The sequence below is a fragment of the Zonotrichia albicollis genome, chromosome 1 (assembly GCF_047830755.1).
Source record: "Zonotrichia albicollis isolate bZonAlb1 chromosome 1, bZonAlb1.hap1, whole genome shotgun sequence".
NCBI classification, from domain to species: domain Eukaryota; kingdom Metazoa; phylum Chordata; class Aves; order Passeriformes; family Passerellidae; genus Zonotrichia; species Zonotrichia albicollis.
In genome coordinates this window covers 92,687,876-92,711,369 of record NC_133819.1, presented here as the reverse complement: position 1 = coordinate 92,711,369, position 23,494 = coordinate 92,687,876, and the positions used below count along the sequence as shown (strand labels likewise).

The following is a 23,494-nucleotide window of genomic DNA, read 5'->3' as shown; positions in this document are numbered from 1 at the left end:
CTAGCTTGAGCATTGTCTGTTTCCTTCAATAGCCGATACTGGTTTTGTGAAAACCTACTCACTGACTTCAGTAAGAGAAATTGGGTAAATCTGTTCTGAAGAGGTCCAATTTCCTGCTCTTCTTTTCTTAATAAAAACCTCCTTTACACCTCATACAAACCTTTTGTTGAGCTTAAACATAAAATTACCTGCTCTCTGATACCCAGTAATATGCTTCTAAATCATCTAATTCCCATCCACTTGAAAATAAAAATTATTCTATACCTTGACCCAGCCTAGAGTGTAATTTAACAATCAAGAAAGCACTATACACATAATTTGAAGTGGTGAAAAACCATCTGAATTTCTCTGCTTCTTACCGGAGACATTTTCTTAAAGGAACTGTGTATGACTAATCTAGTTCTACATCAGAAAGAAAACAGGCCTCTTGAAAATAAAGTTGAACAGAATTATCACAATAAATTTGTGTAAGAGCATGCCAGATAAGAGAATATTTTTCTAAAATTATGTTAATATAGATTTATAGAAATCATAAATAAAAGAAAGTGTTAAAGCCACTTTTAAAATAAACTGTCTCCAAATTAAATTACAATTTTTGTCAGAATTTAATTTTTGGTGGAAACAAATAAAGAATTAATGAAATCAACTTATTGGTTTAAATACTGCATAATGATTTTTTCTAACTACAAATAAATTTATCTTGCAATCTCCTTTGATTGCCAAGCAAAACCAACAAATGCAAAATACAAATTCTGAAATATTTAATCTCTTTCCCAGATGTTAAACAGGATTACTACATATAGCAAAATTCAGTGAGTGTTAATAAATATTTTTCAAAAAGAAAAATTTAAAATGATATCATCAAACAGCATTTGGGTTTTGGTTCTTTCTTTTTGGTTGGTTGGTTGGTTGATTTCTCTAGAGATGTGGTTGTTAAAATATTCTGTATTGGTAACAAATGCATTAAGAGGTTGAGACAAAGGAATCTCTGCTGAGGTGACCAGGTACCAAACTGGCTTTCTGCAGGGAACCGGCACAAGGGGACACAGTCAGCCACAGCAATTAGTGAGGTGCCTCAGGGAGCCCAGAAAGTGTCCAAAACCCAGGTACAGCACTAGCAATTTCTGTGCTTGTAAAATTCACTCCAAAACTACCCATTAGCCTGAGGTGACACATCCCACAAGACTGCTGAAGACATAAGGCACCACACACAAGGAAGTCGCAGCTTTTCACAGGATATTGGGTCACCAACTCAGCTACCTTGGTTCCGCCATCATAAATACACAAATTATCAGACAATTATCTATTTAAAAAACTAATTTGCTCAGGCTGTGGAAGCAGATTGTTATTCCCAACTGGCCTTAAAGTCAACCTAACGGGAGAAAAATTTGGATTAATATTTCCATTCACATTTCACCATACAGAGGATAAGGGGTGCAATGGAGCCTGGTGTTGAAAACCTCACTGAGAGCTTCCTGGTTTCTGGATGGGGTACTGCTGGCCATTCACCATGATCAGCAAGTACAAGAAAACTTTATGCACCAAGGCAGTATAAATTAGGATGGTAAAGTCTCCTTTTTTCCCATGTCAAACTACAATAAGTCATTCATGGTGGTATAACTACCAATTCTAGGAACTGAGAATCTAGTCTTCAGATTTGCTGTGCTATCCAAATTGTTGTGCTAGGGAGGAATCTAAAATTAATTTAATCTCAATTTGCATTACTAAAAAACACAATTTCGGCTTTTTCAGCTTTCTTAGCAAGGATTCTCATATTTTCAGATCTAATTTTGTTTGATTTATTCTTCAGCAGTACCAAATTATTTTTTTGAGAACTAAAGCTAGTAAAAAATAAGTGTCTGAACTTGGTTATTTAAACACTATTATATGGGAAGTGATTGATGCCTTTAAACCTACAGAAGAAGCAACTGGGTAGAGCTTCACTCAACTTATTTCCATTTAACTTAAATTCCTCCTTTGTAGAGCCACTACACTATTCATTAGTTAGATTATTTGGTGGGATTCCACTGTCCAAATTTCAGTGGGTATGGTGTATATCACAGCTACCTTGTCTGGGGTTTCTGTCAAGACGCTGAGAAGACAGGCACTTCTTATAGAGCATGATTTGCTTGATTTCCTATAGACACATGCCAAAGGATAAGATTTAGTTTCATTCTGGAACTTTCTTCATCTTTCTTTAAGGTGGTTCAAGACAACTTACCCAGATGCAAATATCTGGGTTAGTTGTTTGAATTTTTCATGGATATCACACATGACACAGGTTTCATCTCCTGAGATGACCTCCTTACAAATAAAAGGTGAAGGAAAACAAACACTGAACTAATAAATTATTCCCTTCTTACACAATGATTTATCACATGCAGCAGCATAGCTTTGAAGAGAGTTGAAGGACAAATGTTTGAAAGAAAGGTTTTCATAGAGGCCACTAAACAAAACAATACCTGCTCACAAAAAATAATCCTGCTGTCACTTACACCTGTACAAACAGAGTGCAGCACACATACAACAAAAACTGAGATCAGCCAGACATGACTCCTGTTGCACTGATATATTTGGGCTTAAGACTTTTCTTGACATTTCCTACCATTTAACTAGTTTAAGCTAATTATGTACCTTTTCCTGTTAATAAAGTAGTTCAAAGGTCTATGACTGTTCAAATGTAAGTTAAGAAATTTTCATTTCTTTCCATTTGTGTTAGCCAGGAGATTCAATGACCTAGACACCAAGGTCAAAAACAAATATGGGCATAATTAACAGTGCAGAAATATTCTAGATCTGACCCAATACTTTTTTGTGACAAGAAAGAGGAATTTCCCCTAGCCCCACTCAGCATCCTAGATCAGTAACAGGAACATTCCTGTTGCATCAAATAAGTGTTTAAGTTCCCTCTCAGAAGAATCTGGATGAGGGATCCAAAATCAGTTATCCCCCAGTTTAGATAAATGCCCCAGCTTCTGGACTGTCATTTTGCTCTTTCTTTGTGGTAAATTAATATTTATATATCTATACATAGCAAAAAAGAATAAGTATGTAAGACTTGGAAATTCACCTCAAATATATCTCAGGAGCAGTTCAGTACCTTCAGAATAAAGGAAATTTTGATGTAAATTCTTTTTCTACAGCGAGTGGAGGTTGGAACTACATCAGAATTGTGCAGTTTTTATGTGGGTGGTCTGTCTGCTGTGTATGAGGGGATCCTGAGCAATGTTGCATTGTGTCAGAAAACAATTTGTCCTGAGGTATTAGGGCTTAAGACGTGGCTTATATGTGCCACATTTTAGTGCAAGTCTGGTGCAGATAAATGCTGGTGTAAATATGGGCATACAGGGAAATAAGGATCAAACAAACATCTGAGGAACAGCTTGAGGATCTACATTCTTACCATTCAATTGGTAAAATAACTAAAATAGCTTTCAATTAAATCCATAATATTCAGTTATCAAATAAAACAAATATATGTTCTTGGCAAGCAGAGTCAATTTGTAAATTTTTCAAAACCAATAAAAAACCCAAAAAAACCAGTGCACAAAAAACCCCATTCAAAATGACACACAATTAACTGTATAGACACTTTAGCAAGAAATAAATTCTATGTACACCTATTTCATTTGTAGTCCTAAAAGAAGGCATTGCAGCAGGCTATCACACACCTGGTATAACTTCAGTTCTTGAAGAAATAAAGTTTTGCATTTCCTATGCCTCAAGAAAATAATTTCTATATTTTGGGTACTTAACATTGGTTCAGATTATATACGATGAGATCAAGGTAGCCTGTGGATCAATACTTTAAAAATTTAAAAGGTGCTACAGTCATAGATGAGGATTTAATCCATGTGCAAAACGAGGTCTCTTGTGTTGTCTGTCGTATTACAGGTTTGACTGTGTGAGAGGCTGAAGACCCTGAATGCCCATCAATTTCACATTTCAGGATGGATTCAGAACTTTGCTGTATCAATCTCAGAGTTCAGTGTTACAACTACACTATCTTCATAAAGCAGTGTTTAATTACAGCACATACATGGCAGTAATTCATCATACCATAAGCTACTGCTGATTAAAAGCTGTAAGCTGGTTTTAAAACCTCGTGCACTCATTATAATCAACAGTAGGGAATGATTCCTAAAGGCCTGACCCATTTCCAATGGGATTTGACCCAATTTAGTGTGATGCAGCTTTATTTATATTTTATATGTTGTTTGGGTTTTATCCACCTAACAGATCAGCTATTGATTTCTATGTAACAGCATAATTTATAGAACCATTCCAGATCAAAAAGAAAAACAGCTATTCAATTTTGTTTGTTCTTGGGTATTCCATTGAGATTAATTATCCACCATCATCTAGCTGTCTTGTTTTGAAAAATGAAATGTGTATGGCATAAGTGTCCTGGCAGTTTCTTCTCTATGACCATTACATAGAATTACCTCATGATGTGGCCAACATGTAATCTGAATAGTCCCCTAAATCCTTCTCTACCCTCATAATTATGGATCACAGGCAAAAATCCCATCATTGAGAATGGCTGTTACATTGTAGTATAGGATGGAAACCTATCATGTGTATAAGCTAAGAAGCTCTCCTCCTGCTTCAGACCTTTACAAGGCACCCACATCTTTTAGCTCGGGAAATCTGTGGCAATTTCTTGAACAGCAATTAACAAGTCTCAGATGAGGACAATTCCCAGAAAACTCATACCATCTGAGAAAAGGGAATACACAGGAGGATATTCTAGTCAAAGCACAAAGGAGTTTACCACTATTCCAGGCAGACTGATTGCTACTGACCTTCTACAAGGAGTGGAAAACACACACATGGTGGTGACAGAGGACGTTATATGATGCTTATGCCAAAACTGAGATAACACTATATGCATATCACTATTTTTTATATAAAATTTAACCAATTGGAAAATTCCTAGCATTTTTACAGCAAGAATTAAACCTAGTTTTCAAGGTCTAGTTTTTTAACAATTCTCTGCTCTACAAAGATATCAACAAAGATGAATAAAAAAAAGATTGACAAAGGGAAAATTCAGAGAACCCCAAAGACTATATTTCCTTTCTGGGCATCTTAGGCAGCTTTCCAATTCCTGTTTTAGTCAAGAAACTATTTAGAATGCTAAGTGGCAAAAAATTTTACTGAACTAGAGTAACATTATGAAATATTTCAACTCTGTGTTTCCATCCCCATCCTGAGCGATGTAAAACAGGGACAGAATTTCATTTTCTTAATGCAAAGTGACTAAAAGCCATGGACTTTTAAAAGACTCCATGACCTAATCTTTCACCCAGTTAAAATCAGGTCTGCCAGGACAGACTATTCCAGTTTCCTTATCTGGCCCTTGAACTGAGTTTACCTTGGCTGCTTGTAACTTTTCCATTGCTAGAGATTTTCAACGTTAGTAATTTTATACTTCAGAATGGAGGGAAAAACTATTTGTGAGTTTTTCCTTTGATCCTGTAATTTCTGACTTTTGAGTACTTGGATTATGACATGCAAATGTAACATTTCACTCCCTTACTCCTGTCTCCCCACTTTTTGTTTGTTTTTAATTACAGTTACAATGTCAGGATGAAAGGAAAGCTAAGAGGAATATATGTAGTCTTAAACAAAGCATAAATATTTCATCCTAAATTTATTCAAAATGATGAGAATATTAATGTCACCTGGAATGAGTGCCTCTTGAATGAATGCAAATTACAGGCAGTCATGAGACAATTAATTATATTGTAATGAAGACTATGATGAGCCACTTTTACACCTGGTTTTTTTAGTCTATATATTAGTGAGTTGGTGAAAGCTCAAAGCAACAGATGCTGCAAAGGCTTAGAAATCATCTCTTGTCTCCATCCTTTGCATCTGCAGCTTGCAGTTATCTGAAGTTCAGGAGAAGCACTGCTACATCTGGGGTTCCAACAGGCATAACTAGTCCACAGCTGTCATCAGCCCAAAAGCTGGAGTGCACTTTACCCTCATTAACTGTGCCTGGCCATGGCTGTGCTGTTTGAGGCAACAAGGCTGCTCAGAATGACAAAAAATCACAGAATCATTTAGGTTGGAAAAGATCTCCAAGATCACGGAGTCCAACCTTTGACTGATCTCCGCCTTGTCAAACTTGACCATGGCACCAAGTGACAGGTCCAGTCATTTCTTGAATTCCTCAAATCTGTCACAAAAGAGGCAGCACACATTTCTGTAGGATCTGCTGCCCAGCACCAGGAGGTATGCAGGCAGACTGTGAAGGCCCAAAGCCACTCTCCCAGTACATCTGTCCATGGCCCTGTGGGACAGGAAGCCCTGCCAGGGATGCTAGTTGGACAGCTCTGCATGGGCGCATCTTTAGGCAGCAAAAAGAGCCTTTCCTTCCAAGCACTCTGCCCATGCAAGAGCAGCCAAGGTTTTGCTAAATGGAAGAGCTCCAGGCCAATTAATGTGAATAAATTGAACCTGACAGATCATTTAAGATAAACTTTATTCCTTTTAGGATCTCATGCTAAGTAAATCTCTATGTTAAATTTCACAAGGCAGAGCTGAGGAACTTTGCTATGCTTCTACCAAGACTGTTATTCTCTATTTATTATTCAGTAAAAGAGAAAAAAAAAATCATTATTTTAGCCAGATCTCCTTTGTCAATCATAACAAAGGTCTAAGGGGGGAAAAGCTTGGGAAAATGCCTACATTCTCAAATCTCCAGTTATGAAGCCAAGGGAGATTCATTTTTCTGGCTACTACATCTTAAAAAAGTTAGGGTTCAGCTTTGCTCTGTTTGGGATGGGGCATGTCTAGGTTATCTTGGCTGCCAGCTAGCTTTACAGAATGACAGGATATCCTGAGTTGGAAGGGACCCACATGGATCATTGAGTCCAACTCTTAAGTGAATGGCCCATGTGGGGATCGAACCCACGTCCTTGACATCAACAGCACCATGCTCTGACCAACTGAGCTAATCTTTGGAAAAATCCACTTTGGGTGGCATTTCAAAATTATTGAGTGACTTAAAAATTAAAAAGCATAACTCAGTTGTCTTTTCCCCAGATATTTTATCTTTTGTATTCCTTTTATTTAGTCAGCCTCTTCCATACAAATTGATAGATTATAGAGAGCTAAAAAAGTAAATTGAATTTTCATTAAAAAAATATAATTGAAATATGTATTAACAAGGGAAACAGAAGCAAAAGTCCAGCTCAAGACCAGCCAAGGGATGAAATATTTAGCTTACACAATGGTCCATGGCATCAGTAAGGCATTCTATATTCAAAGGACACCTATCTACATATTTATGGCTTGCGAGCCCACGGTCTTTTCCAGAACTAATGTTTCTGTAAACCCCACTCTCTCCAGAGTCAGTTCACAATTGGAGTTATGTGCACCACTGATTTTATCTAGCACAATAAATCAGATAGACTAAAGCTACTTGAATCTTTCAGGGATTAGAGTAGCTCTAAAACGCTGAAAAATGAACCTGTAACACACAGGAAATAATCTAGCATTTGGTTACAGGTTATCACTTAGGTTGTCAGCTGAATTTATCAAACCCAGATATGAGCAGTTAAAAAGCTTTTGATGATTTATAGCTTCTGTACACAACTGCAGCCTTAAATCCTACTTAACATTTTCTGGGTGTGAAAATTCACAAATTGTTTTGTTAAAAATCTGTTCTCTTCTCTGAATTCAACAAGGCCTTTGTGCATCTACTGACCTTTGGGATTCACACTTCAGAGACTTTTCAAAGTCTTTTCCTCTGGAGAGGGGAAGCACAGACTAAATACGTGAGCAAGTCCCTCATTTTATCAGGCTGTCTGCCATTTACTAGCACAGCCCAACACAACATTTGCCTGCTGTCACATCAGACTGCCACAGCCATGCTCCAAATGTCACATTAGCAGAGGCAGGTTAAAATCACTTTGCGTTACAACACTTTCTGCAATGACCTTTTGCAGGGCCAGAATGAGAGGAAAGCTTAACTCCCCTTGCTCTGTGCAGGGAGCCTCTCCTTATCTTTCTCCTAAATGTGAGAAACACTTTTCATTTTCAAAGGGGAGTTGTCAGCTTTTGTGAACATGCAACATTCCTGCAATCCACCGAGCTCTCTGTTGCTCCATCCTATAGCCTGTGAGGTACAAACAGCATTCTAAAACAGTAAAATTGGTTACCTGAGGATTCAGGTCTCTGTGTATGTCCTGATGTACTCAACTTCCCATTTTGACACAGGTCAGAGCAGTATGCAGGGCAATTTGCCCTACCAGGCCTATAAATAACTCAGCTTTAAAAATGGCCCAAGCAGGGTATGTGTATTACTACTTTGGATCCCATTTCACACTTTTAATAGAAGCAAGGATCCATCATGACTATGTTATAGATGGGAATATAAGTTTCCCAGGGAAGAGCTATCCAGCCTGCTAAAGCAGAAGGACTGGAACAGACTGGAGACTGCCCTGGGAGATGGAGGAGTCACCATCCCTGGAAGTGTTCAAGAAATGACTGGACCTAGCACTCAGTGCCAGGCTCTATTTGACAAGGTGGTAATCAGTCAGAGGTTGGGCTTGATGATCTTGGAGGTCTTTTCCAGTTTAAAAGATTTTATGAGTTTAGGGGATACATTTTCAGTGAGGTATTACTCCTTCCCTCATCCTTCAAGCTAGTCTTTATTGGTAGATCCCAGATTATTTACAGTGGCCAAGCCACTGACAGGGAGACTGTTCCCGTGCTTCCCATGTCATTTGGGGCTTCTGAGACCACCTAGTGAGTCCAGTCAAGTCCCAACTCTGGTAAAATAAAAGTAAATTGATAATTATACACAAGGCATCAACCAGTAAAGACTGTACAGTCTGTCAAGGTCAAGTGTGGCCTGGAGAGCTCTGAATTGGATATGCAGAAAGCATTTTTCCTCAAGGAGGAAAAATGTGTCTATGGCATAAAGGTTAAACAAAAAGGGGAGGAAAAAAGGGAGAACACAGCAAGCTATCAAACAGCTTCGTGTCAGTAGCTGGGGATCACATAAAATAGCCCTTAGATTTATGTACAAATGACAGTTCCCTATATCTCTGCCTGACCCTGTTCCTTACACGAACAATATTAATTCAAAACATTTTTCATCCTGGCAGTAGTTTGAACTAAATCACTGCTAAATCATCTGTGGTGGAATCACTTTGTTGCAGGTAGATGTACTAGATCAATTTAATGAAATAATTTGCTTATGAGGAATTCATCCCTTGTCCTCTATAATCACTTAAGGAAAAAATTATACATGTGCTCCAGCTGAAGATAAATACCAAGATGGATGGAATTTTAAACAGACATTTTTCTCAACAGTCCACACTCATGTTCTCCCTTTGGTTTCAATTCTTGAAATAGTATCTCAAGAGTAAGAAAAGTATAATCCAGTCCTTTCATTGCAGGGGCAAGGGGACATTAGGGTCCATAGTAGGCTTTTAAAAAACATTTTGCCTAAGTCCAAAATGTATGGGGTGTGGTTGTTGTGGGGATTTTTGATACCAGACTCTATAAAAGAAAACTCTGAAACTCTGAAAAATGAGCTTCTTAAAAATATGAGATTATGAAGGGTCTTTAGTGACTCTTGGAATAGAGAAATGAAAAGCTACTATTTGCTGAACCGGCCTCCCCACTTCGTTTCTTTCCAAAAGGAAGGTGAGAAATTCCTATTGGAGCAAATCATTAAAATACACTGAAAATAAACAGAGATGTTTATCACAGATGTGTAACAGATTCAATGTGTAACAGATTCTATATAGTTATATTAAATAGCATGATTCAAAACAGAAAATAACACCTGTGGCATTGTAAAATACAACCAAAATTCAGACATTAAGACAAAATTCTAAAGATTTCTCCTAAATCTATTAATTACATGTGCTCATTTTCTTTTTCATGTTTACAGAATCCTTTAATTTCTCAGCCAGGGTACCGTGATGCTATATCAAAATAGATTATTTTTTCAAAAACTAAAATATCAGCTTAGAGAAATAGGTGCCAATACAATGACAACATGATCTTCCATGATTTGAAATTAAATAAGTATTTGTAATGGCAGAAAAAAACAAAACTATTATTAGGATGAAAAAAGGGACTAGTAAATTTGAAAATCAATTTAGCCTTTCTGTACTATAAAGAGCTAATACCTTGACTTAAACTGCTTCTGTGCTCTCAAAGTTTTAGTACAAATGCCTATATGAATTCTGCAGTATACAAATCACAACTGCCTTTAGTTACCTACACAGTGAATAAATCAATCTTCACTCTTAAAAAAAAAAAAATCCATTTTCATCTCCCTTATCTGTAACAGATCAGACTTGTTTTCTCATAACACCATGATGATATTGTCACCCTCCCTTAAGTAGTTCTGTGAAGGAAATTTTTGTCAAATGTACTTTGTCATATTATTCCATTGATTCAGAGATATTTTAGACTTTACATGATTATCTTCCTATCTGTAGCCTACAACTACACAAACCTTAGCATGCTAGCTTGGTGTGCTACTCAATAATTCTCTGCTTTGTCTGTTCAAATGGTAATGTCAAATAAAAAAATCTATGTCCTTTCAGTGACCTAGATAAACTTAATTTTCTTCTTTTCTATTCATTCAGAATTAAAGTTATTCTATTTCACAGTTCTGCATACCTTGAGGAAATATTTGAACTACATGTTATGGATGATGTCATTGCAGTAGACTGAATTCTCTATTAATTAGACCAAATTAAATATTTTCCTGTAATATATACCAGAATTTCATGGGTTTCTTGTAAGTCTTCTGGTTCTTTTTATCCCCTTACCTTTTTTATCTTTTTATGTATTAAAAATTCTTCCAAGAAAAAGCATATCTCTGAGATGTCAAGGAGAGAGATGTGCCAGCACACAGCTCTGCAGAGAGCAGCAGCTCATGGTGGCCCCATAGCCCTCAAGAAAACCTCCGTCTCTCTTCAAAAGAGAGGGAGGACTGGGTGGTGACAGGGAGGGACAGCACTGTCCATCACCTGAAATGGAACATCTGAACAAGTTAACTCTAAAAAAAGTTTAAATTACAGTGAAAGTCAGAGAGCTCTGAAAGAAAAATCAAATAATTCTTTCAGGTTCTTTTTAGACATAATTTCTTTAGTGGGTTACTAATTTCTGTTAACTTTTTGGAGCTGGATACTTCAGTCTCTGGTAAAAATTATTAACTATAAAATTATTTTCCATTGTTGTTCAACATTTTTTCTTTGCTGCTGCATTTGAAAGTTGCATTTTTTCTCAGTAATTAAGACATGTCCTAACACATTTTTTGCACAACATATTGACAGAGGTTTATCAGATCCTGTGAAACACTTTGCCTCAGAGTGCACTGAATGAACTGAAGTGGAATCCTATGAAAATGACAGCTTCTTCCACAGTGCACGTGCTTGTCCCAGTAATAATTATTTGCACACTTCAAACCACCTCTCAAGGGATGGGCCTCTCTGTACAGCACAGGCACAGAACCCCAGTGATAAACAGGTTTCTCCTGCTCCTCACATGCACCTGGGGGAAACAATGAATGCGGCTCTTCCCAGCAATCCGTCATGCCCACTGCAACTTTGGGTGGCACAGAAGTACCCAGCTAGCCTGAAATTAGTTGGCTTGAATGCTGATAACTGCAAAGCTGTGGCGTCCCATAGCTGTGCTCCCAAAGGAAAGGTTACCTACCAAACCACTGATCTTGCCCCTGGGCAGATTTCCAACTTCCAGTCTGCTCCATGTTATTGTTGATACACAGCTTGCAGCACCGCAGTTGGCCTGTTTAAAGCCAGCTCAGGTAAAACAAAACAAAACAGAACAAAATAGAACAAAACAAAACAAAACAGAACAGAACAAAACAAAAGGAGCTGCCATGACGACCAGCAGCTGCACATCAGTGTCCCCTTCCAGCGTGTCCTCCCTGGCCTCGCAGTTTATATCCACACAATAGAGCTTGCTCAAAATGAGGTGACTCAAGTAACTCCCCACGCTTAACTGCATTAATCTGTCTTTGTAAGTAATTCCCTAAGACCTCAAACAATTTCTATAGCCCTTATCTGTCCTTTCTTCAGTTTGACATCACAAGTACACAACCCGAGAACCTGAATTTTAATGCATTTTTCTGTGTTTGTAAAACAAATCAAATTAATACAATCCCCAACTCCTAATAACCAATGCCAACAGATTGCAAGAGAAGCACTGGCACAGGGGAAACATTGTTTCTGGTAGGTATAGAATAGAACAAAAACTGAACAGGAAATGTCTCAAAAAATGTGACAATAAAAATCTGACAGCTATAAACATATTTTAAATATAATTTCCTGTATAGTTTAATCTAACAGAGGACTTCTACAAAGGTGAGTGAAATAGTGATAATAAAATTACAGGTGATGTTCAGTGCTAGTGAGGTACAGCGTAACGTACAAGAGAAAATGAATATCAAGTATACAAATGCAGCTGTTGGTTCTAAGTAATTAAGAGCATCCAGGATGAGGCCCTGGACTTAACTGTGGCTGACTCTTTGAAAACATCTCTGGTGTGCTGTGCTTACCAGTGGCCAAAGAGCCAAAAAGAGGATGAATGTGGTAAGACAGAATATTGAGAAAGAAGTTAAAATAATGTAAAAAGGTCATTCAGAAATATGAGTTATGAAGGTGGGCATTTCAGAGCTGTGTGGCTCTCATTAAGCTCTCACAAGAGAGAATATCAAGAATATTAAAAAAAAGAATATCAAGAAATGTAGAGGCCTTATTAGAATTATGGAGCAGCTTTTACATGATGAAAAAAAACAAATGGATGACAAAGACTTGCATTTCTAAAGAGACTCATTGATAAGAGAGATCTGTAAATCATGAATAATGTGCAAAAAGTAAGACACAGTTATTCAGTGCTTATCACATCACAAGAAGCTGGGTATGCCCAGTGAAATTCTAAGACAGATTTAAACATCTTGATTTAGAACAAACAGATGGAAGGGCTTTAATCATTACATGCATCATCATTTTGTGAAACTCATTGCTAGTAGATGTGTTGAAGGCCGAAAGTATAAATGGATTCATGAAAGACATGACAAATTGATAGACAATAAATCCACAAGCAATGATTAAACCTTATGGTCCAAAGACACCCTCCAGCTCAAACAGGCATGGAAACATTGCCTTTTGGATCTCAGAGTGTAAACCACACACCTGTTCCGATACAGATACCCACCCATAACATAGGCATATCATCTGCTTGGGAAATCCCAGCTTCAATTCACTTTCTGCCTCGGGAGAACTGTAGTTTTTACCTCTTTCTATTTATACATACATCTGGGTAATGATTTTCGTTTTTTGTCCTGCTAAATCCTTGTACAACATAGAAAAAAAATACAGACTGATAGACCAGAAGACAAAGGGTAAGTGGCCCTGACACCTATTATCAGTTTTGGCTGAGGGATCAAAAGATTTATGTTCAAATGAATTGGATTTAAAGGAAAAGAGAGAACAACAAAACACAGAACTGATGCAGGAAGAGTAACTAAATTTTATGTTTCCTCCCTAAAAATAACCTAATCAAAATTCTAGGGTTTCATGATTACCCTATGTATCTTACTAGAAACAATACAGAGATGTACAACAAGTGGTGTTAGTAGCATACATGGACAAGTATTTGCAAATAAAGTGCCAGAATCACATTACGGACACTGCAGAGGAGCAACAGCTCCAGAGGAAATACAGCTGGAGCTGTAGGGAACTCAAGATGTAATAAAAGTCATCTGTCTGTCTCAAGGCACAATGAATACATCTACAGCATGTCAGGCGTCTGTTTAGCTTGCTTTTCAAAACTTCCAAAGATAGCAATTTTATACACTTTCCAGAATTTAAATATCCTTTTCATTAAGAAGTTTTTCCTAACATTGGCTCAAATCTCCACTCCTATTCAAATCTCTTAATTTTCAATCAGATGATGAGGACAAGGACAAGAAACTGTTTTGTCAGCAGCTGTCATGCATTTTGACCATGTTCTCTAAGCTTAGATATTTTGGCTTTTGTATTAAGGTATGATCCTAATCTTCTGTTTTCTCTGCACATTTTTCTTAAATCAGCACTGGACAGAGCAGTTAGCTACAGCCTTTTGGCACCAGGGAGATTAAAAGGATGCTATTATTTTTACATCCAAGTGCAGAAATTTTCTTTTTTACCTTTTCATGTTTTTGCTTATTCATGTTCATTCATCTACTGTAATCTTTAGTCCTTTTTATGTAAAACTATGGACTGGTGAATTGCTCTCCATTTTTTATTTGTCCAAAACTTTGCTCCCAATGTAGCACCAGACATTTGACCTAAAAAATCAGCATTCTTTTTCTCTTGGTTACTTCTTCCAATTATTAATATTTGTTTGAATCCTTGTCTAGTCCCCCTTGTACTTGGTGAGTCTCCCAGAGATCATTGAACATTGTGATAATGATCTATTCTAGTTAATCTTCTTAATCAATAATGTCAATATTCAGTGACTCCAGATTTAAGGCACACCCCTTCAGAGCTCTTTTTGGTATAATTCTCCATATTGAAATGGGACTTCAAACCAGTTTTGTGAATACTTTTATATTCATATAGATCACAGGCTAGTAGAAGGTGCATGGCATGGGGGTTGTAGCTAGATGATCTTTAGGGTCCCTTTTAACCCAAACAATTTTATGATTCTGTGAATTGATCACTGAGCTAAAAAAACCCCACTGGTTACTAAGGTATGGAAAGTTGCAATAAAATTACACTACTCATATGGAGATAGAAATGGACCCGATATGGTACCGCAAGAAGTCTATAAATCACACATTCATGTGATTACAGTCAAGACCTCCCATTAGAATGTGTCAGAAGTAAAATTTCTGACTTCTTCAGTAATTCTCTTTTTTGCTTGAAAAATTATAGTTTTTTATGTTATGGTGATCTTTTCCAGAAGGGTCCAGCTCAGAATCCTCTGCCCAGGATAAACAGTCCACAGTTTAATTTATGTTTTTATTACTCATTACATGACACTAGCAATAATTTATTGATCATTACTAAAAAATTACTAAATAACAGAATTCTGAATTTCTTTATAGACATTTTTTCTAAATTAATATCTAGATATTTGAAGGTATTCCTTAATCTTAAATATCTTAATATTTATAAGGAAATTTTATGCTGACTTTTAAAGTTTTTTGCAGAAGCAGTGAAATATTAATCGACTGATTCTGGATATTTGGCACCACGATTTCCATATATATATATGTTTGCATTTTCAGAGTTCTTGCTAAATATTTTCTATTCATTGGACAGTATTCCTTCAACATTATCATAGAAGAAAAAAATCCACAGACTGGTTCTTTGGGATATATATTGTACAGATGCTAAATATTAAAAAAAAAATATTCTAAGGCAATTAGTCTCATTATTTATATGAGCCTTTGTGGAAGCCAGAACCAGCAGTAGTTAAGAGTATGCTGGACTGTATTTAGTGTAATAGAAGGAAACTTTTCCCGGGTTGGATTGATGCCCCTGGAGAAGAAGTTATAGATGAACTGAGGATGCAGGAAAGCAATCCTGGGTATTTGCTCACCCTCCCAGTCATTGTAGAGTAGACATTTGCTTGTCCACTTCTTTGGATTAAACTTAGAGAAGAATATCTGGGGCTTTCACTGCAGAAGTTCATTAAGGCTTTTTCTGAGACAACCAAAGGTTTTACACTTGACAAGTCTCGCTCTCCCCCTTGCTTGGTGCACAGATCAGCTTTCAACACTAACAAATGGCACACCACATTACCTGGCTAAATGAGTTGAAACTGAATTCTGAATTCTTTCCAGAAAGACACAGCAGGTGATCACTCACTTCCTAAAGGTTTTTCCAATATGCAGTACCACAGGCTTTTGCTCTTATCTACACAAAGCACAATTTCTGCACATTTCCATTGTATTTGTTTAAAATTCTTTCATTTCCTTTTTAACCTATTTCAACACCTATTTTTTTTTTCCTTTTTAACCTATTTCAACCTAAGATGTCTCTTAGGTTTTGTTTAATGCCTGACAGAAATAGGAGTCTGACTGAAAGCAAGGTGCCTTCTAGGCTCAAGTCAGGTTAATTAGAAAGCATCTGCCAAAGTGAAACATTTTGAAGGACAGGTATAGATCTGTTCTTGAAGCCTCCTGTATCAGAGCAATCTACAATCTCGGCTTTGTTACTGCCCTCCTTGCTCCCTGATATGCCCCCAAAAGTTGTCAGGACTCTTTCAGCTCTCACTAGACAAAAGGTTTTGACCATCTACTCCAACTATGCATCTGACTATGAGAAGAGTTCTTAAATTGCACCCATGGAAAAACTGCCATTCATTCAGAAGGATGTCAACTTCAAATATCAATTGGATATCTCAGCTAAACTAACACTCTGCTCTTTATTTACCAGTAAGGTAGGAGGAGAAAATGCTATTGCATGTGCTTTGTATTCTCTGTTGCATACTAAATAATTCCTGGGAGGTATTCATGATCTATACAGCAGCAAGCAGTTTGGTCACAGCTATCTCTGGCACCATCTGTTTGACCACTTGCAAAAGTAACAGACTGCACAGAAGCTGAAAAAGAGGCATGACTAGCATGAGTTTGGAAAAACTGTATCTAGATCCAAAATTAAACTAGCTATTCAGAATTTCATCACACTGTGTCAGCTCTACTGCAGTTACCCCTTGAACCCTCACAGGCTGGTTTTCCCTTGCCTCTGGCAGATGTGCTTGTCTGATTTTTCCATAGCCAAAATGTTTCCAGATAGTCTCATTAAAAGTTTCCAGCAAAGAACAGAAAATTTTGCTCCTGAGACTGCCCTGCTGATTTTTCTACCCAAGCAAATGAGGAACAGAGGTTTTGGCCATATTCTGATACATGATTACCTATTTATCTGCTTTATTTTTCTGCATTGAATTATTTCAACTGTGACCAACTGACAACTTTAATTTAAATTGTTAAAGAAATTATAAAGCTGCGTAGATGAAAAATTGATTCTTGAAGTATGGAACACTAACACTGGATATTCCTAATTTTTATGTTTGGATAATAACCTACTAATACTTTTCATATAAGCTATATTCATAATTACAACTAATCTTACAAAAGCATTTAAATGACATCTTTGATGTGGTCTTTTTTACTTGAAATCATCATAATTTCTATTGTTTTCTTTAAAAAAACCCCTTTAACCAATGATTTGTATATCTGTCTCATGCTTGATCACTCCTAATAGCTATAACTACAAAGGAAAACCCCATTTACCGTTTTAAGCACTGGACTTAATTAACTTCTTTAGATTACTAAGAACTTTCCCAATAGTCCAAGAATTATTAAATGTTAATGAGAATGTTATAGAAAGTTTCCTAACCAATAAAGGATTCTTTTGAACAAATTAATAATGTCTACAATTATACCACAAGTATTGAATATAAAAGCTTTGAACAAAACTAATACCAATAAAAGAAGAACAGAAAAATCCTTGATAATATTTAGACTATCATTTGTAGTTTAAAAAAGGAAAGCTTTCATCTGTATTGTTATACTGTTCCTTATTTCAATTTCTCAAACATTTTTGCACATTCTCTTTATTTCCAAAATGAGTAAGAAACTAAACAAAACTTGAGATGAACCTTAAGATGTGCTGACCAACTATTGCTTGCATGGTAGAAATCCAGCCCTTCTCTGGCATTTCTGCACAGGATACCGGAGGGTTTTTTTTCCTGTGGGTTAATTGGAAACCTTTATCTGATGATCAAAATACTGAGTATGTGCCTGAATCACTTCTGAAATAGTAATTTTGAAATTGCAAGGGATTTTAAAGGGGTGGCTGTCTCCTCTGTTTTTACTGATCTAACAATATTTCAGCTGACGATAAAACCTTTGGTATTAAATAGTATCTGATATGAAACTGAAAATATTGTAAAGAACCTCAGTTTGAATGGTTGGAGATAAAAATCAATATAAAATCAGCTATTCTGGACTTCTACTGTTCTTCTGGATTAGTTCAGATGACTAATATTAGTTCAGCTGACATATATTGCACCTCCCCATGATCCCAAATCACATTCTTAATGCACAGAGGGAATATGCCAAACTTCCCCCTTGCTCAGGTGCTCTAGGAGGGTGCATGTAGGTACCTTAGGCAAAATGCATTAGAGCTCCTCCAGACTTCTTGAGGAATAAACACCTCTTGTAAAAATTTTCTCATGATTCTTTCACGTGGCTGTAAACACCACTATTATGGAAATAAAATGGGGGCAGGGGGGAGGAAGAAGAGGAAGCAGTCAATATTCATCATTAGCATTGAGCAAGAATTCCTAAATTACATTACTGTATCTGCAAAGTTTTGGTGGGTTGAAATGCTTCCGGGAGCATGAGTTAATAGCATCACTTACTGCTGTGAAGGCAAGAGCAATTCTGAAGATTGCTTCAGTAATTCAGAATGAGTAACAACAGAACCCCTTGAGTGCATTGCTGTTCATTAATAATAATGTCCATACATCAGACAATTTCTGTTTAAAGAATGAGCCTTTGTAACTTGGTCAGCAGGATTATGTTTAAAGAGCTCTCCTGAAAACAAAGAGAGAGCAAGCTTCTCTCTCATGCATTGTATGAAAAGAATTTGCCAGCTTAGGACTACCCTCACGAGACCATCCAAATGCAATCATCTCCTGTTTTATCTCAGCCTCAGCCTGGGAAAAAAACCCACATGAATTGCATTCTATAAACTGCAGAAACAAGTACAACACGAATCACCATTTCTGCAGAAACCTCTCCCAGCAAGTGCCTCATCCTGGCTGCAAATGGCCCCTGACAAATCCCTGCGGCTCCATTTGCGGTCCCTGCCACTGAGACCATTCCCTGCAGGAGCGGCTCAGGCTGAGAGGATGCAGCAGGCTTGGTGAGTTGTGCTGTGGAGCATGTTGCCTCCAAGGGATAGGGTCAGCAGTTTGTGTCCTCTGCATGCTGAGGGACTGACTCCTGAAGCAACTTTTAGCAAGCAGTTGCAGAATGTCAAAAGTGAGTCTTCAGAGAGCGCAAAATTTAACTTGAAAGAGCCTAACAACAAAAATCCTCTTTAAATTCCACTTCACATTGGTTTTAAAGAAAAAACTGTATTAAAAAGTGGATACTTATCTGACCAGCAGTTTTTTTAAAACAGGTACAAGTTGCTATAGATCAGTACTTTCTATAAATATGGGGATTGTAATTGAGAAAAATTCCTGGAAATACCTCACAGCATTCAAGGTTCAGAACACCACATTTTAAACAGGTAATAAACACTTATTAGGTTCCTTTCTGCATCTTCCAAGCAGTTCCTTTTCAAAATAATTGTACATATTTAAAACATCCTGTAACAAATGCAACTGACATAAAAGTTTAAAACTGCATACATAATATAATAAAAATTGTTTGCAACTTACCTTGGAATTGCGTAAATTTGATGGTTCCCATCCTCTCTCCATTTTTGAAAACAACGTCACCCTAAATGAAATAAATAAACACCTTAAAAGTTTTATAAATATCTCATAATACAGCTTAACATTAACATTTTAATTTTTCATTGACTATTAAAATTACCAAAGCAATGTTTAAAATCTGAAGAGGGAAGATTCAAAAAGATTCAAAATAACTCAAGAACACGTCCTTAAAGCCTTCTCTTCTACAGATTTCAAGTGGCCTTTGAAAGTTGCCCAGTGTTACCACCCATTTTTCATTTCAAGGACATGGAAGCACAATAAAGCCAGTAGCTTCCTGAATTTCAGATGATAAGATATAGGAAAAAATTGATTTTCACTGTTTGCTTTATGAAGGAGATGCAAAAACCTTCAAAGATCACACAAGAAAATAGTTTTCCACTTCATTCACCCACCATACAGTTCTCCAAATGGCTCTAGAAGCTTTTTATCTTGTCTTATATACTTATCCTTCTAGATTATAGATACCAGTACCTCCTTTGGCTTAGTTTTGTTCTATACCAACATGTATTAATTTTAATTGTAATGTCATTAAGTCAGTACTAACATTTGTGGTGCTATACTCCTCAATATAATGGGCATGTAATGCTAAACCTTACATATCCCTAGGAAATTACTCCCATCTTTTATCCCATCTTTCTGGATTAAATTAAGAAAAGATCTTGGTAAATTTCCTCCTTAGTTCAGCTATGTAGTCAAGTGAGTATAAAAGAAGAGGGTTTCATTTATTTATGGTAAGTATTTTTAATATTTTGAACCTCTAGTGGAGAGCTGAATGCTGTCAAAATAGATTGCTGTTCTACTTCATCCCTGGTTTGGCTTATTAACACCATCTCCATAAATCTTTGTTTTGGCAGACATCAGAGTAAAAGAAACCAAATGGTAAACCTGTGAGGCCACAGTACATTTCTCTGTACCAGACTATTACTTTTTGGATGACCCTTTCAGGTCACTGGAGGGATGCACTGAAGGCCCCTGAAGTACTGAAGTCAGGTCCCTGCAGGAACAGTGCAACAATTTTGTAGTACAGCACACTCAACTCCCGACCATTTTCTGCAAACCACAGAATACCATTTCCCTCTGATAAATAAAAGAAACCTTAAACAAGTGTAAGCCATATTGTGCTAAACTTCAAGAAGCAAAACCCCCAATCTTCTGGCTATTTTATTTAAAAAAAGATAATTTCATTTGAAGAAAAAAGGATATAAATAGAAAATAAAATGTTGAATCTAATTTTATAAACCACAATAATGCTAGTAAGAATAAACCAATCAGTGTTTCAGAAACCTGTCTTTAGGAATTATTTGCTGATTTATGGCATGAGAAGTGAACGATAATCTGATGATGTTCAAGAGCTCACATCAAGCCATTTCTTTGTTACTGAGATAACACACCATAAGATTTAGCTGGAGACTTGTCTTCTTTACACTTGAGATTCATAAATTACTAAAAGTGTTTTTTTTTTATTTAAAGTGGCGGATGTTTGAATAATAGATATTACTAATACACACATAAAGATGTGATGTTCCAAAAGCCAGTCTTAGCACTATTTTGTCCTTTCTTTTTACTTCACCACACTCCAGCACATATGCCAGTACAAACTGCAGTTTATGGTGTGACCCACCATAAAATCTAGATCTTATGAAATCCATGTGAACATAGCAACACACAAAATCCTCTTTTACCTCCCACTGTGTTTTTCTGACATTACACAGGCATATTTAGATATGACTAGCAAAAGGATCAGGGACTGTATAGAATTAAAGAAAATAATTGAAGCAATGTTGATACTAGCTTCTTCAGAACATGATTAGCATATTTAAAAAATATTTCTTGATCAAGTGAAAATTTTATTTCAAGAGACAGACAAAAAAGACCTCGGTCTGGAACAAGCATTTAACTGCGCAAGTGAAAACTTGCACTTAAAACAAACCCCATATTTTACTATAAATTAAATAATAAATTAGCAAAACTTTCATCTTCCATTACACACAGGTCATCCCAATGGAGACCAACAGAAACCACACTGGTGTCTTAGTGCCTATTTAATTTTCTTCAGTCTACCCTCTACATTTCTTTTTCTTTACTAGTTGTAAGAATGAATGCCAGAGTAAATAGAATTTGCCTAGCTGATCTGCAGCACAATGAGCTGTGGACAGGCATCTTCACCCTAGCAATGACCCTTGAAAAGTTGATGGGAAGGAAATAGAAAGTTTCTGGCTTGGAGTCCAACAGACAGAGACGTGAGCAGAGGGTGGAAAAGGAGCTGAATGAGCTCAGTCTGGCACAGTCTGCCTGCCCTGGATATTGCTTCTGCTGTGTACAACCACCACAGCACACAGAATTTCATTTTTTTGGCCCAAATACATCCCTGTATTTGGGATTCACTGCAGCTGTATAACTCATCATACAACTTTGTACAGGTGTACTTTTATTTAGTTTTCTTAAATGTACCACCACCCATAAGTATAAACCATACTAGTCTCATAGTACAAGCTAGGTAATTTGAACAACAGAATTATAGAAGCTTATGCTGTTGTTGGTTTTTTTAAGGTTTATTTCTTTGCTTTTTGATACATCTCTGAGCTGCTTCCCTTGTAATTGTCTTTTTTTTTCTTTTTTTTTTCTTTTTTTTTTCTTTTTTTTCCCCTTCCGTTAAAACACTTGAATGTCCTCTACAAATGATGAAAAACAGATTGGATCAAACATTTCAAGAGCATCAATCTCACCCTTGCCAAATACAAGGACATCATCTCCCTATTTCTTGTGAGTACCATCATCTTTTTTGTGCTCTGTTTCACTTTGTTATACAGAGTAACTGTTTCACCCCCTTAATAAAAGACATTTTTACCCTCCTTGGATGTAGTCTTTCCCTTTTATCTTAAGTCATTAGTCCCTTATTTGTGGTCAGAATAAGAAATCCACATCATCCATTCACACTTACAAATTATTAGCCAACACATTATTGGCTTTATTATTAGATTTATTTCTGACACACAGGACTTCCCCTGTCTTTCCAGCAGTCATTTGTCTCCACTTGGGAGGAACTGCATATAATGCTTCTCTATTTTTTTCTGGTGGTTAAAAAGCAGGGCTCTTTGCTATGTTATGAACATGTCATCAGCTCTTTGTGAGCTACTGAGCACTAGTATTTATTACAATTTTCTTTGCATTATCTTTGACAGTATTATTATTCAGCTCTGGACAGAGGCCCATGCCAAAGTTAGAATTCTTTTATTCTTCATACACTGAAATCCACAGCCAGCATATTTTTTCCATTCATATTTTTAGTTGTCTTTGTCTTCTTCAATCAAACCAGAGTTCATAAGTTTCTTAACTGCTCTCTCAGTCAGGGCCAGGTCTGCATTTTGACCATCAATTAATTTACTGTGTACTTTCTTCTGCAAACTATCTCAAATTTAGTAAACAGAGAAATAAGTGCATAGTATTTACTTAATAATTATTAGTACTATCCCTAGAGGAAATGTCTGCTTTAGACCATGTTTACTTCCTCCTTCAGCAGTCTTCCACCACATGGCATCTAACAACATTTATTCAACTGTTTATCATTTACCCAGCCTATACTTGTTATCTTATTGCTGGTTTGAAATGTCATAAATATACATTCAAGCTAAATTAATGATACAAATTCTTCTCTATCAGAGGAAAGATAGAGGAGATAGAGAGCGTTGACAGAAATACCACAGCTGGATGCAAGACAGTCAAACACCACAGGACTTCTGTGCCCTGAGTGCTTTCTGATGGGCCAATACATTTCAGGACACTGCTTCAGCTCCACTTCACTCAGCCCAGAAATCTGGGCTACTCTGCCCTGTAGACAAGTCATTTCACATAGAACAGTATTTAAAGCCAGTGGCTTTTCATGAAACATCTGAGACTACACCACTCCAAAACTGACCATCAGTATTTTCCCAAAAAAAAGTTAGCTCATTCACTTTTGGGGTACTTGAGTGAGATATTTGATAAC

General features: G+C 36.7%; 1 protein-coding gene and 1 non-coding gene across 3 annotated transcripts in view; both read right to left on the bottom strand.

Moving 5' to 3' along the window:
* Positions 1-23,494, bottom strand: part of GABBR2 (gamma-aminobutyric acid type B receptor subunit 2) — a 456,372-nt gene that overhangs the window by 175,800 nt on the left and 257,078 nt on the right. For both annotated transcript variants that reach the window (XM_074546963.1, XM_074546956.1), the window contains exon 8: positions 19,453-19,513. In XM_074546963.1, coding sequence (XP_074403064.1) covers positions 19,453-19,513 — 61 coding nt within the window. The remainder of the gene's footprint in view (positions 1-19,452; positions 19,514-23,494) is intronic.
* On the bottom strand, positions 6,901-6,970 carry TRNAN-GUU (transfer RNA asparagine (anticodon GUU)). Its single transcript has one exon. It is a non-coding gene; the product is annotated as a tRNA-Asn (tRNA).